We start from the raw sequence: 16,027 nt of genomic DNA, 5'->3' as shown, positions 1-16,027 counted from the left end.
TCTGATGTCTCTTTAATTTACCCTTCAATTACACAACCACCTCCTAGGACCCGTTCAGTTGTGGAGGCTGGTCCCCCACAAGTGACACTAACTCTAGATACCACTGGATGCAGATCTTTTGGTAAAAATGACAGGAAACAAATTGTTTGGACTCCTTGATCAAGATCGCCAACTGCGGGTGAAGGGAGACGTCGGACAGGGCAAGATATGACAAAATAATTTATAATTTATCAAGGGCTCATGAGGGTAGGAGTGGCCGGGAGGGAGGGGTGAAATGAGGAGCTGATGCCAGGGGCTTAAGTGGAGAGCAAATGTTCTGAGAATGATGAGGGTAACAAATGTACAAATGTTCTTTACACAATTGGTGTATGTATGGATTATGATAAGAGTTGTATGAGCCCCCAATAAAATGATTAAAAATAAAAAAGATCGCCAACTGAAGTTCAACACAGATTCCCCTTAGGGTAGGTTTCCTCTCCACGATTTACTTGAAAGTAAATATCTGTCATCTGTTTCATAAAGCAAATTTAGAGAAGTGATCACAAGAACAATGTAGCTGCTGACAGTGCTGAGAAATCATTGTATGTGTTCATACTATCAAGCTATTAAAATGTAATTCCAGAAATTTAGATGTAATTATAAACAAACTAAATTATTTTTACAATATCTGTTTCCTCTTATATTCCAGAAGTGTGCTCTATGATGGGACTATTCATTTTCTACTAAATATTGATTTTAACAATGAATCAGGCCTTTGGTCAAAATATATGTATAGGGCATCTCTAGTACTACCTTAGGGCTACAATCCTTCTCCTCATGGAATTTACTGTTTAATGAACAAGAAACTAGGCAATTAGCTCTCTCTCCTATGACATTAACTACAAGGAGCACTGGGACCATGGAAGAGACTACTTACCCAGACTTGTGGGAGGGGGTGGGGGACAACGGAGGTCTCAGGTGTTCCTGAGGAAGTGATGTCTAATCTGCGGTAAGAGTTACCTTGACAAGTGAAGGTTGGAGGCAGAACTGGAGATGCTTTCCTCTGGCTGGAGAACGGAGTGTAAGACAAGGTAATGATGATAAAGAAATAGGAAGAAGCTAAACCATGAAGGGTGTTCTACAAAGAATGACCACAGAATTTCTTGTAAAAACTAGATATGTTACAGGGTGTTGTTAATCAGTTATGTGGGGACAACGAGATGAACCAGAAATGTCCTGAGCACAATTGGATCATGGTTATCCTACTTGTAAGGTGCTTGACCTGCAGTGAAAGCACGGAGTGTTACATCTTCTCTTTTTTACCTTATACACTTTGCCTGAGTGACTTCATCCATCCCTTTGCCTTCACTTGCTCATTTCACAAATATTCGTTGAGGACACACTTCTGGGCACTGAAGTTACAAAGAAGAAAAGACACAATTCCTGTCCTCAAAAGTTCTGTCTAGGGAAGTCAAACATCTAAAGAAACAATTCTAATGCAACTGTATAGTTGACTTTCCTGCTGAGCTCCACACTCACAAGTGTCGTTTTTGCTTGGATTATAAAACACGGATGTAAAATTTAACTTTTAGTTTCTTTTCTAATTTTCCCCCCTTCGGCTGATCTCTCCTATCTCATAATGATACTATTATTCACCCAACCAATCCAGAAAAGCAAGGCCTTAAATCAGTGTAGCTCTTCCTATTGCTATGAATTTTAATGTCTCCATGTATTTCTTAAATGTACTGACCAAACTGGAGCTTAGAATTTTAATGAAGACTAACATCCAGTTAAGAAAGGTCATTGCAGGAACCTGAAAGCTACATTTTCCATGAGCAGATCTCAGTATTACTTGAGAATGGTGTTTCTTGTTTTGTTTTTTCCTACAATAGCACATTGATGACTCATTTTTAGCTTGTTGACAATCTTGCCTTCCACATTTGGAGATATACACATAAATGTCCTACCAAAACCCACTGCCATGGAGTCAACTCTGACACTAACCCTACTGGCAGAGAACTGTTTCATGAGTTTCCAGGGCTGCAGATCCTCATGGGACCTCACCGGCTCAACTTTCTCCTGCAGGGCAGCTGGTGGGTTTGGCCACCAACCTTTCAATTGGCAGCCCAATGCTAACCCACTCTGCCACCAAGGCCCCTTCTGTATGCCCGATCCAGTCTCAAAAGAAGTTCCAGTTTGTGTGAGAAGAACAAGAGGCTATTTCCTAAGTATTTGACCTTATCTCTACTGTGTGGGGTGCTGGAAGTGGTTGTAAAGCTGTGGGTGAAATGTCTTCATTAATAAACCATCTATGAAATAACTACTGTATAAAAGGCTAGCATAAAAAAAAAAAAAAAGGCTAGCACAGCTGCAGAGTGATCCTTTTTAACAAATGTGACCACCCCTGGGCTATTAACCCTTCTAAGGCATCCTAGTACCTAAATCCTATGCCCTAAATCCAACAATGGCTTACCAGCTGATATGTAATTTGCCTCCTGGTATGTTTTCTACCCTTTCTCCAGTTTGCTCTGCTCCAGGCACACCGGTCTCCTTGCGGTTTCTTCAACGTGCCAAGAAGTTCCTATTGCACAGTCATTGTACCTCTGCTTCTCTTCTAGAAGTTTCCCTCCAAAACCTCACGTCACTTCCTTGCTCACTAAATGACTAGACTGCTGCTAAGCCCTTCCACCAATGGGCCTTCCTTGTCTAGTGTACCTAAAAGAGCATCCCCCAAATTACTGTCATCGACAGTCCCGGCCATTATCTTTTACTTGTCAATCTCCCCCACAACAAAATAAGCTCCATGAGGCAGGGGCTGTTTTGCTCACTGCTGACTTCCCGGCACCTAGAACAGGGCCTCGACAGCGCATTCAACATTGTTCAGCAGATGCATACATAGATATTCAAGATGTAGCAGATATAGAACTATCCTATAATTATTGACTTGACCAGATAGGGCCTCTGGAAGAGTCTAATCCAGTGGTTCTCAACCTTCCTAATGTTGCAACCCTTTCATACAGTCCCTCATGTTGTGGTGACCCCCCCAACCATAAAATTATTTTTGTTGCTACTTCAGAACTGTCATTTTGCTACTGTTAGGAATAGGGCAACCCCTGTGAAAGGGTCATTCAACCCCCAAAGGGGTTGCTACCCACAGGTTGAGAACGGCTGGTCTATCCCAAAATAGTACTTGTTAGTTGAAAGTGATAGGAGCCGAGTTTTTGTCATTTGTACTGTTAATTTTCTGATTTTTTTACCATTAACTTGTACTACCTAGATACTAAACAACAAAAACAAGAGGCAGCACAGGCAGGAAGTGTAAAAGAAGTCAGGCACATATTTGAATGCCCGACTTGTAACTAGATGTAACAACCTGATACAATGAACCAAGGTTTGACTTCCCTTCCCCAACCCTTCCTAGCATGTGCCTTCAAGGTATTCACAGGCAAACCTCAGGGAAATCGCAGGTTTGGTTCCAGGCTACGCACACGAAGTTGGTATCTCAACAAAGCGCGCCAGGCAGACTGCTTCCCAGGGTATGAAAAGTTAGTTTACGTTAGACTGCAGTCTCGAGTGTGCAACAGCATAGGATACAAGTCTCCGATATTGGGAGAATGATCACAATGTGACCCAGGCGTTTCGATGGCTTCTACAGACTTGCTCCACAAAGGGTTGCCACAAAATTCAACTTATAAAAAGAAAACAAAACTAGGAAGGGCAATTAAGCAAAGAACAATAAAAGGAGATATGCCCGACTGTGCGTGAAGCCTAATTTGTTTCCTCTGAAAAATGGGGTAATAATTGTGCCTATCACAGTTGTTTTTGCAGATTAAATGAGGCTTGGTGTAACCGTTGTATAATGCCTGGCATGCAAGAAGTACCGGACAAATTGTGGCCATTAAGATAATTATTAGTAGTAGTAAGAGATGTTGGGACATACCTAGCCCTCAAGATTGACATCAGAGTGGACCACCACATCCTCTCATCATTGCGCCTCAGTTTGAGCCTCTGAAGCCCAACGAGGTGATGAAATTGTTTCAAGGAAGGCAATTTCGATGTTCCAGCAGCATCTGAACACAACGTGCTCTGTTCACCGCTGCACACTGTCCGGATACTCCATGGGTGGCATTCCACGCCCGGATTTGAGAGCGGGCCTCTGTTCGCCGCCGCCGGCCTTGGGCCCAGTTCCTTAGGTGGGCGGAGGGTGGGGAGGGAGCCAGGGGAGGTAGGTTTAAAAAAATCAAAATTAAAACAGCACCGAGTCGTGAAGGGGCTCAAATGGCAGCATGCACAAGGCAGTCTCTGGCGACAGGCATAGCGCCACACGGGAACTAGCGCCTACAGGTCACACTCGAAAGTCAGAGGAGTGGCAGGGAGGGAGGCCGGGGGCGGCGGCGCGGGCCTGGGCGGAGGCTTCCGGCTGCAAGAGCCTGGAACGGGCCGAAGGGGGCGGAGGCCGCGAAGGGGTGGCGGCGGTCTCGCGGCTGCGCCACTCGGGAGCGAGCACGCAAGCCAAAGGGCGTGCGCGCGGCCGGCGGCTCTCGGGCGCGGAGCAGGGGAGCGCGGCGAGGTGAGGAGCGAGATCTGGACGGGCGGCGGGGGGCGAACCCCTCTGGCAGGACGAGGAGGGAAGCGGGGCGACGAGAGGCGGCAGGGGTGGAGGAAAGGGGGCGCGCCGTGGCGCCGAGCGCGACGCAGTGGGCGGGCGGCGCCAGGCCACGCCGCGCTGGGGGGTGGGGGGCGGGGAGGGCGGCGCGGGCCCCGCCCCTCCCCACGGCGAGCCTCACGTGCCCGCCCCTGGGGCTGGGCCGCTCCTCTGCCCTAGGTACACGCTGGTCTGATCTTCGCAAAGGAACGCGTAGTCATGCGAATTACAGCTGCAGTGTGTCACGTCCCTGACATTGCACTCTGAGTCCTCATGTAGGCCTTCCAAGCTCGCATTTTTCGCTCCCATTTCAGTGTCGAGGAGAACCGAACTTTAGGTGTGCAATAACTTGCCCAACATCCTACAAGTAACGAAGCGAGGGTTTAAATCCATGTCTGGAAATGTGCAGCTCCTGCCGCTGTACTCTGCACCACCTAACGCCTGTGTGGCCCACAATACCAGCCTGCCCCCCTCCTGCCAGTAGCTTATTTGGATTTGGCAAGTTTGTCCCCTTCTCTCAAGGCTTTGTGCTCCGGTAGAGTTACAGTCTCAGACACCCACAGGGGGCAGTTCTACCTGCCCTATAGGGTTACAATTAGTTGGCATCTCCTAGATACTAGTGAGTTTGGTTTGGTTTTTCCCCTCGGGAGCTCCGGTGGTGGTTACATACTGGGTTGCTACCTCAAAGTCGCAAGGTCCGTGAGAGGTTGAAAACGGAGGACGGAGTTGTGCAGAGGTCCATCCTGTCGGTCCCGGTCCCAGATGAGAGGTTGGAGACAGGACAGATAGAATTTAGCCAGGAATGTGAAGTTGAGAAAGGCTTTACTGAGGCAGGGAAAGAACTCCCGGGAGGGAAGGGGGAGCAGAGAAGGATGGGGGCATCTTGAGCCCCCGGGCGGGTTCCGAGACCCAATGACTTAGGTCAGGGAAATCACGTCTGGCAGTGAGGCAGTGGGACATACATAGGGCTTGAGCCAAGGACGGGTGTACTGATGAGGGGAGGGAGGGCCTTCAGGGTCTGCGTCAGGACGTGGTCTGTGAGTCAATCACCCCGGAACACCGAGGGAAGGGGCTGTACAGACCCGGCCCGGACAGATAAGCTCCTTGGAAGGCTGGAGGCAGGGGCTGCACAGTCCAGCTCTGGCCTTGAGAGGCGGGGGAAGGGGCTTCACAGTCCAGCAGGCTATCTTTCGGAAGAGCTGGGAGAGGCAGCTGCATGGTCCCGACCTGGCCCAGTCAGCAGTTCGAAAGCACCAGCCTCTGCAAGAAAGATGGGCTCTCTACTCCCATGAAGAGTTACAGTCTCCGAAACCCAAGGGGCAGTTCTAACCTGCCCTATAGGTTTGCTATGAGTTGGAATTGACTTGATGACAGTGTCTTTAGTGGTGTTTTTTGTTTGTTTTCTCTTAAGGATGTTAGTGTTAGAGCTGGGGCCTCTTGTAGAAAGAGAAGAAAACAGACTGCTTATTGAAACACTATGCATATGACAAAGAGAAAGCTGACAGCTGATGGCTTATCAGTGTCCCCACATTCTTCACTTAACCATCTGTTAACCACAACCTGTAAGATAATTATGCAAGTAACAGTCTCAGGCACTACTGAAAAAGGAGCATGCCGTAAATCTGACTTGAAGAGTTAACACCGTGTCGGTTGATTCTTCCTCTGGACCTGATCTGGTTTTCAACGTTTTCTGTATTTTCGTTTTGTTCGTTCATATTACGATGTAGCTCAGAGGTGTTGTATCATTGGAGCTCACACTCTTGAAGTTGTGTTATATGCTGTTCTGTTTTTTGCTATATGCAACTCGAGACTGGTGACCCTATAGGAACAGCAAGTAAAATAAGGGTTTGGGGGGTGGAGGAGGTAAAGGGAGACGATATTAAGGAGTCCAGAAAGCAAAAGAATGTTTGGAAACTGATTGTGGTAGCAATTGTACAATACTGCTTGATGTGATTCAACTATGGAATGATCTATTATTAACTCCTGATTAATAATAATTTTTTAATTGAAAATGCTTTTAAAAAAAGCAGCATGCTAGAGGGTTGTGAAGCTACAGAAAGAAGCCATATTCAGGAGTACCACCTGCTTTGTCATGGTAGAATGGAACCAGACCCAGCCACCCCATTGGGTGCCAGCGTGGAACTCTGCTACATAGGATTATCAATGACTGGGTTGTTTAGAAGTAGATCTCCAGGCATTTCTTCTAACGCACTTCTGGGTAGACTGGAACCTCCAACCTTTCAGTTAGCAGCCAAGCACGCTAACGATTTGCACCACCCAAAAACTCGGGGAGAGCTCAATAAATGTTGACCATTTTTTATTACTGAGTGCTTAATACCTGTGATAGATTTGGGGTCAACTTGGCTGGGCCAGGATTCTCAGTGTTTTGACAGTTAAGATTTAGTACTTCCTCCTGTTGTGACCTAACACAATGTAATCACCTCCATAATGGGATCTGGTGTAAGCAGATAAATCATCAGATTGGGACAGAATGCAACACCTTACTTAGGTTGAAGCCCTGATGTAATTGGTCTCTTCTGGGGTGTGAGCCACTTCCAATGTAAGTGGTAGCTTAGAAAGCTTGTTTTTTACTGGGTCTGGATCCTGCATTTGACTCATTGACTTCTGGTTTTTTGGACTTTAGCCCCACAACCTCCCTGTTGATCCTGGAAGTCATCAAGAGACCCGTTATCTGACCTCTGACCTTGGATTCATTCACTTCTGCAGCCACTAGCCTGCTGACCTTGGATTTATCAGACCCCAAAGCTATACAAGTCAGGGGAAGTATCCAGCTTGACATCTGATCCATGGACTTTGAACCTTGGGCTTGAATTTCCCTACTTCTACAACTGTGAGCCATTTTTTGATAAAACTTTCTCTCTCTCTCTCTCTCTCTCTCTACACACACACACACACACACACACACACACACACACACACACACCACACATATATAAGGTTTACTTGTTTTGCTTCTTTAGAGAGCCCAGCCTGTCAGGGGAGTCAGCCCCTAACAAATCATCATGGGTCCAATAGGCACAATTGTACAGCCATAATAAGTAAAGATTATAGTAAAATCAGAGAATAAGAGAGATTGAAATAATGGAGTCAGACACATTTTATGGTAGCATGCTCACCTCAGCTCCTCTTGGTGGTACCGGGCAGGAGAGAGCGGTTTATTGCTAACCAAGGTACAGGGCAGGAGAGAGCAGTTTATTGCTAACCAAGGCTTATATATCTTTAGGGGTGTGCATGACCCCTAATCACAGGTAAGGACATCACAGGAAGGGGTTGTACAATAGGCAATACAAGCAATAGGAGGGGGGTATACAATGGGCATAAGCGTAACAGGAAGGGGATGAGCTAGGGGTGTACACATGATAGGAAGGGGAGGGACTAGGAGTATACATATGACAAAGGTGGACCCTAGATTCCTGATGGCGACCCAACCTTGGTCTCCTTTGAGTGGGCTTGACCTCCCTCGGTTCTCCTATGGAAGGGAGTGGGCCCTTCTTAGGGTGGGACAGACTATAGAGTCTGATTGTTGTAGACAACTGATAACCCTTAGGGAGAATGACCTCTGACCTACTTTCGTTGACCTCCAAGTGTATAGTCATTTACCATGTGTAGCAAGCATCTAAGTTTGGCATATATTTGAGGGAGACAGCTTGGGAAAAATCTTTCTGTTTCCCACAATTCACCCTTTTGTTTTATGTATTAAATCCAATAGAGCCACAGGGGTGACATGGTTATTCTATACATTGAAAGCTGTGAAGGCAAAATTGATGACAATATTAAAGTAGCCAAGCCAAAACCTCAGGTTTATGGCAAGCATTGTGAATCCATGCATGGGGGATAAAGTCCCCCTATTACCATCTGTTACTGGAGAAAAGTATGAGAGGGATTGGATACTGCAGCAGGAAGAAATAGAGCAAATAGGAATGTCTGCTGCTACAGAGAGATAGAATCAACCATGTGGTTACTTTAAGGCAGCACAGCGTTAAGGGGAGAATCTGTGGAAATGATATATTACCACAGGAAAATGTACTTGGTCTATAGCTCCAACTACCAGAATGGTGGCCTTCCTACCGTGAATACTGGCCTTCCACATTCCCTCCGTACCAGTTAGGGAATAAGTTCCAGTCATAGTTCCCTCTTTTGTTTTATATGTAAAATTCAAAAGAACTACAGTGGCTACAAGGTTATTTTCTATACATCCGTACCAGTCAGGGAATAAGTCCCAGTCATATTTCCCTCAGTGTTAGTTTCCCACACCAGCCGAAGACAATAACCCTTGCTAAACTTATTTTCTTCAAAGACCAACTTTTCCTAGGTCTACAGCAGAGGGAGAACACCCCCCTCCACCCCAATAAAAAAAGAAAAGCTAACAGCCATGTTATCGGAGTGTTGCCTACAGTTAATACATTATTGTCCCATGTTAAAAATCACAATGTAAAAGAAGTCACTCCTGGAGAACAAGCCCATTCCATATGCATTTATTGAGTTCTCCTATGTGCTTGGCACTTTTTTAAAGTCATATAAATTTGAATGGGATGTTGTCACTGCTTTCATTTACTTTAATGTAAAAGTGGAATGGAGCCCTGGTGGCATAGTGGAAAATGTGTTCATTGAGCTGCTAACACAGGGTCAGTGGTTCCAATCCTGTAGCCACTCTGTGGGAGAAAGTGTAGACTGCTTGCTCTTATAAAGACGTCAGTCCTGGAAACCCAAAGGGGCAGCTCTGCTCTGTCCTGCAGGGTTATCGTAAGTCAGAATTGATGTGATGGTGCCGAGTTAGTTAGGTTTTGAGAAGTGGGAAAATATGCATCCAGAAGTTAACTGGCACAAAGTAGAATGTGAAAAGTACAAGAAAATGGCCCTTGTATGAGCCCCTAATAAAATGATTTAAAAAATAAAATAAAACAAGCACAAAGTTGAATCTAAAAAAAGATGTGCTTGATACAATTGATGTATGAATTGTTATAAGAGCTGTAAGAGCCCCCAATAAAATGGTTAAATTTTTTTTAATTTAAAAAAAAGAGAGAAAATGGCCCAAAAAGCTGATGTAGAAGTCATCTAGTGTGAGATGTGCCTTCATTTTTCCCTGCAGAGATACTTTGTGCGTGATTCCGTAGTCTCCAGTAAAGATGCTCGGGTTGAAATCTTACTATGATGAGAGACAATTAAGAGCTGAGCTGTTGAACCACTCTGGGGATCTCAGCAGCCAGGAGTCATGGACCAAAATCTTATTAGTGAATGACGGGACTCAAACTCCCTTAATCCTCTATGTCTTACTCAAGATTCACAGTTCCAAATTATCACGGGGTGGGGAGGGAGGGGGAAAATGAAGAGCTGATACCAAGGGCTCAAGTAGAAAGAAAATGTTTTTTGAGAATGATGATGGCAACAAATGTACAAATGTGCTTGACACATGGATGTTTGTATGGATTGTGGTAAGAGATGTATGAGCCCCCAATAAAATGATTTAAAAAAAAGATTCTCATTTCCATAAGAAGCGATCTAGTTGCTGTTGCATCTGTGGGAGTGGGGGAGGTGCAGTTCTGGGAACTAAACGCCATGTGGGAGGGTCAGCTCCTCCAATGAAAGAGGGCTACAGAGAAATGTTGCTGCTTGTTATCAATAGGTAGCATTTATAGAGGGAGTACGTAGGCCACAACTCTGGGAGATAGATTATGTTATCATGCCCTGTTTTACAGAAGGAGGAAATAGTTTGAGAGAGAATTGATCCTTATAAAGCTAGGACGTAATAGAGTTGAGTATATTGCATTATCCTCTCTGTATCATGCCCTTTTGAGTAATTTCTTGATCCGTGTACCATGTCTTTTGTCCATAGGGAGTCTTCAAGCTCTGGTGTACGTGTTGGCCAGTTCTGAAATCTTGTTGGAGCTCTACGTTGACAATTAGGGAATGGACCGTTTGGGTTCCTTTAGCAGTAAGTATAGTGGGGATATAAGTCCCATGTAAAACTGAAGTGGAAGTTGATCAAGGGAGAAAACACTTGAAGTAAAACAATAAAGCCCTGTGTATCTAGCCTTGAAAAAACAATAGCATCATATCAACCAATACTTACCAATTGCTCACTGAATATTTGCCACAAGACATATCAATCTGACCTCTATAAGAAAACTAAATGTAGAGGGACCAGGTATAACGGTAACCTATAACTGGACTTTAGAAGCACAGGTTTCTCTTTAAAACCAATAACATGTTTCTAGTACCTTGATAAGAAATGTCCATGATAGAATAAAAGAAATTGATTCCTCCTAAGCTTACCCCCTTTGTAGATGGAATGTATGTTCTAAGAGTAATCTATAATATTTTTAATGTGCAGAGAATGGTACATGTGTGAAATTTAGGCAACTTCAACTACAAAGAAAAAAATTAGACTTAATTGATTCTAAAGAGATTTGACATACCGTATATACTCGTGTATAAGCCAAGTTTTTCAGCACATTTTAATGCAGTTTTTGTGGTAAAGTTAGGTGTCTTGGCTGATATTCGGGTCGGCGTATACTAAAATATATACAGTAATAAGAAATCCCATTATTAGATGTTTTGTGGAGTCTCAAAGGACTCCACTTTTTGGGTATTGTTTGCACATCAGCAATTTTTAAAATGGCCTTTACTCTTGGGGAGTCATGAATGGCACAAAATACCGTCATTGAGATTGGTAGTTTGAATCTCCCTGCTGTTCCTCAAGAGACAGGCTTAGTGGTCTGCTTCCAAAAGGTAATAGTCTTGAAAACTGTATAATGTGCACACAGGGTCACAAGTTGGAATCAATTTGATGGCCCCTGTGAAGGGAGACGTCGGCCAGTGTAAGATATGACAAAATAATAATAAATTATCAAGGGTTCATGAGGAAGGTGGGAGCAGGGAGGGAGGGGGAAAAATGAGGAGCTGATGCCAGGGGCTTATGTGGAGAGCAAATGTTTTGAGAATGATGATGGTAAGGACTGTACAAATGTGCTTTACACAATTGATGCATGTATGGATTGTGATGAGTTTTATGAGGCCCCAATAAAATGATTTAAAAACAGTGAAATGATAAAAAAAAAAGAAAGAAAAATTTGATGGCCACTAACACATATTTATTTTTGAGTGGCACAAGTAGTCTGTGATTGCTGTTAACCTATATGTTGGTAGTTCAAACCTACCCAGATTCTCCTTGAAAGACAGGCCTGGTGAACTGTTCTATAAAGATTACAGCCAAGAAAATCTAACACACAGGATCGACTGAGTCTGGACGACTGCAGGGTGGTTAAAGACGGCGATTTACTCTTGCCGCTCTCCCATCCTACTCGGCATTGATATAAGGTTAAGGCAGAATGGAATCTTCAGGTACACTTATGTAGTTCAACACTCATTTTACATCATATGGAGAAAGAACCTAGACAAATTGGCCCAATGCTGGGAGTTTACAACCACCTCTCTTTTAAATAGTTTTAAAACTTATTTGGGAAGAATTTCAGACTTCACAGGAAAGTTGGAAGACAGAACAATACAGACTATCCTCTCTATAGATAGGAGACCAATATAGACAACACACATCATGGTTTCTTTTTCCTTGTCATTTGAGGGTGACATATGTTATGGCCCTTTATCCCTTCATACTTTTAATATTCATTTCTTATGAATAGGGATTTTCTATTATTTCACCTCTTACCATCTGTTTTGTCTAGTTGTGCCCTTCATGGCATTTTTCCTTCCAGGACAGGATCCAGTTAGCAGTTAGGTCTTTCTTTTTTTATTTTTTAATCTTAAATCTTAATTTTAAAACATTATTAAAAGACGATCTTAATTTTTGAATATTTTACCATTGGTCATGAATTAAATTTCCCTACCTCACCTCTCACCTCTCACCTCTCCTACTCCAAATATGTGTCAGCTTGACTAGGCCAGATCCCCAGTGGTTTGGCAGATGCTCAACGATGTAATCATTCCCAGGTGATCTGATGCACAGTAATTGTTACTGTCGGGTGCCGCTGAGTCCGTTCCAAGCCACAGCAGCCCTATGCACAACAGAAGGGAACACTGACTGGTCCTGCGCCGTCCTACAATTACTCGTATGCTTGATTGCCTTGCATCCACTGCATCAGTCCTCCTTTTCGCTCCCCCTCCGCTTTATCAAGCCGTAATATCCTTCTCCAGGAACTGGTGTCTCCTGACATGTCCAAATTATGCGAGATGAAGTCTTTGCCATTGCATCTGAGGAGCACTCTGGCTGTACTTCTTCCAAGACAGATTTCTTTATCCTCTTGGCAGTGTATGATACTTTGAATATCCTTTGCTGGCACAATTCAAATGCATTGATTCTTCTTCTGTCTTCCTTATTCAGTGTTCAACTTTCACATGTATATGTGGCGACTGAAAGTACCATACTTGGATCAGACACACCTTAGTCCTCAAAGTAACATCCTTGTTTATCAATACTTTTAAGAGGTCATAAACAATGCACTGCATTGTTTGATCTGGATTGCTGCTTCCGTGAGCATTGATTGTGGATCCATCTAAAATGAAATTCTTGATAACTTCAGTCTTTTCTCCATTTATCATGATGTCACCTATTGGTCCAGTTGTGAGGATTTTGGTCTTTGCTTTTAGTTTTGACATCTCTCTAGCCTCCTTTAGACTGAAATAGTTCCACAGCCTTACATTGTTTTGTCTAACTCTGACACTGAAGAATATAGGCCTTGTCTTTCTGGAAATCTCTGTTTGAGCTTCCCACTGAATCTCCATATGTCCTCACCTCACCCCTTTTATATATTCAATTTCTGTTGTTTGGTTTATCTGCCTTTTCTTTTGTGAAACAGGTATGTATATGCTTTTTTATATCTCACAGAAAAGATAGCATACTGTTTATGCTTTTTGCTAGCCCCCCCATCATCCCGATTATTTTTTTAAACATTTTTATATTACTCTGTGACCATGCTAAAGCTTATTCAACTAATAACCAATGATTGAACGTTAAGTATTTTACAATTACAAATGATACTTGATGCATAACTCTGTAGGTACTTTTGAGTTGTTCCTATATTGTTCCATATTCATGGGAAGTTCTCAGAAGTGGGATTACTAGATCAAAAGACACTCAGTTTTGCTTAGATATTGCTAAATTCCCCTGGTGGGGGGCGGTTCTGCCATTTTATATTCCTACTAACAATTTGGGGGTGGGAGAGAGGCTTTTAAAGAGTTTGTGGAAAAATTCCATAATCTTTTCATTCCATTTCCCATGAACTTTAAAAAATCCATTCATATATAAGAATGCTTCTTTCCCACAGCTATACTAAGAAAAATTCACTCATTTGAAATTTTGCCAGTCTAGTGCATGAGAGCTATCTCAGTATAGCTTTCATTTTTATTTCTCTATGAAGCAGAGTATCACTTAATATGACGGGCCATTTTTATGTTTGTACTGTAGTTTTGCGTTTTGTCTTCTGCGATAGGAATTTTGCCCCACACCCACCCCAATTTAAAAAAATTATTGTATATTAGCGGTTTTAGTCCTGTATTCTATAGCTCTTGAGTAGATTCCAACTCATAATGACCCTATAGGACACAGAAGACCGTCTCTATGAGACTTGCAGGACTGTGATCTTTCCGGAAGCAGTGTGCAGAATGATGTGGTTAGATACCATGGAGTTGGTTCCAACTCTTAGCACCTGTGACAAGAGAACAAGGCACCGCCCTCTGCTGTGCCAGCCTGACCATTGTTATAGTCTGTGGAGCCCACTGTGGCAGCCACTGTGTGGGTACATCTCATTGAGAGGATTTCTCTTTTTTGTTGACCCTCTTCCAAGGGTCTAGCCTCATTATAGCTTTTCCAGGGTACAGGAGACCAATCTCACCATCCTTGATTCTAAGGAGCCTTCTCTCTGTACTTCTCCCAAGACAGATTCCTTTGGTCTACTGCCGACCGTGGTAATGTCAACAGTCTTCAACATAATGAAAATCCATCACTTCTTTGGTCTTTCTTATTCAATGTTCAGTTTTTGCATGCACATGAGGTGACTGAAAATACCATGGCTTCGGTCAGGCACACCTTCGTCTTCAAAGTGGCCACTTTGCTCTTTAACATTCAAAGTCTTTGGCCAAAGATTTGTCCAGTGCAATATGACATTTGATTTCTTGACTGCTGTTGCTTTGAGCATTCATTGTGGATCCAAGTAAAATTCTATTCCTGACTATTTCAATCTTTTTACCAGGTTTTTGTTTTGCTTTTTGGGTTAGTAGTGAAGACATGTGTTTTCTTTACATTGAATGGTAATCCATACTGAACACTGTAGTCTTTTATCTTTATCAGTAAGTCCTTCATATCCTTTTGGCTTTCAGCAAACAAGGTTGTATCATCTGTACATTGCAAATTAATGAGTCTTCCTTCAATCTTGTTGTGATATTCTTCTTGATGTAGCCAGCTTCTCAGATTATATTATCAGCATACAAATTGAATAAGTACTCATATGATGAAAAGATACAAATCTGCCCCACATCTTTCCTGATTTTTAAAATTTTAAATCATTTTATTTGGGGCTCGTACAGCTCATCACAATCCATCCATCCATCCATTGTGTCAAGCACATTTGTTGCCATCATAATTTTCAAAACATTTCCTTTCTACTTGAGATATTTCCTGATTTTAAACAATTCAGTATCCTCTTATTCTGTTCAAACAGCTGCTGTTTGGTCTATGTACAGGTTCCACATGAGCAAAATCAAGTGTTCTGGAATTCCCATTCTTCTCAATGTTATTAATCATTATGAATCACATGACTGAATGCCTTTGGATAATAAAACACATGTAAACATCTTTCTGGTATTCCCTGCTTTCGGTCAAGATCTGATGTCAGCAGTGATATCCCTGGTCCCATGTCCTCTTTTGGATCCAGCTTGAATTTCTTTTTTTTTTTTTTCCAGCTTGAATTTCTTGCAGCTGCCTGACAATGTGCCGCTACAAACAATTTTGAATTTTAAAAAACTGTGTGATATATTAATGATATTGTTCAATAATTTACACATTTTGCTAGAACCTTTCTTTGGAATGAGCACAATTAATGGAATTTTCCAGTCTGTTGGCCAGGTAGCCATCTTCAAATTTCTTGGCTTTTCCCTTGTGTTTGCAGCACTGCATCAATTTGTTGAAGCATTTCTGTTGATATTCTGCCAGTTCTTGGAACCTTGTTTCAATGTATCAGTGCTTTCAGTGAGCATGGAATTCTTCCTTCAGTGCCATTGGTTCTTGATCATGTACCACCCTCATGAAATGGTTGAACATTTATTAAATATTTTTGGTATACTAATTCTGTAATTTTCCATCTTTTGATGCTTCTTGCATCATAATATTTTTCCCATAGAATCCTTAAAACTCGAAGTTTGAATTTTATT

At 42.9% G+C, this 16,027-nt stretch overlaps 2 protein-coding genes across 8 annotated transcripts in view; one reads left to right on the top strand and one right to left on the bottom strand.

Annotated features, from left to right (window-relative positions):
* The window catches only part of ACACA (acetyl-CoA carboxylase alpha), a 332,267-nt gene extending 327,981 nt beyond the window's left edge, over positions 1 to 4,286 (bottom strand). For 2 of the 5 annotated variants that reach the window (XM_045299998.1, XM_045300000.1), the window contains exon 1: positions 3,920 to 4,286. In XM_045299998.1, the coding sequence (XP_045155933.1) occupies positions 3,920 to 3,957 (38 nt within the window). In that variant the 5' untranslated portion in view covers positions 3,958 to 4,286. Of the gene's footprint in view, positions 1 to 1,302; positions 1,392 to 3,919 lie in introns of those variants that run through there. The other 3 variants (XM_045299999.1, XM_045300002.1, XM_045300003.1) reach the window with 3 other exon arrangements.
* Positions 4,287 to 4,516: 230 nt separating this feature from the next.
* TADA2A (transcriptional adaptor 2A) overlaps positions 4,517 to 16,027 on the top strand; it is a 62,345-nt gene continuing 50,834 nt past the window's right edge. The window contains exons 1-3 of one of the 3 annotated variants that reach the window (XM_045299370.1): positions 4,517 to 4,549; positions 7,352 to 7,475; positions 10,479 to 10,577. Coding sequence is in view for 1 of the 3 variants with exons in the window: in XM_045299371.1 (XP_045155306.1) it covers positions 10,553 to 10,577 (25 nt within the window). In the remaining 2 variants the exon portion in view is untranslated. Of the gene's footprint in view, positions 4,550 to 7,254; positions 7,476 to 10,478; positions 10,578 to 16,027 lie in introns of those variants that run through there. The other 2 variants (XM_045299371.1, XM_045299369.1) reach the window with 2 other exon arrangements.

This window comes from Echinops telfairi, unplaced genomic scaffold, assembly GCF_000313985.2.
Source record: "Echinops telfairi isolate 266 unplaced genomic scaffold, ASM31398v2 ScPeMD7_7458;HRSCAF=8496, whole genome shotgun sequence".
In the NCBI taxonomy this organism is placed as follows: Eukaryota; Metazoa; Chordata; class Mammalia; order Afrosoricida; family Tenrecidae; genus Echinops; species Echinops telfairi.
Note: the sequence above shows the minus strand (reverse complement) of the source record. Positions and strands in the feature narration are given on the sequence as shown.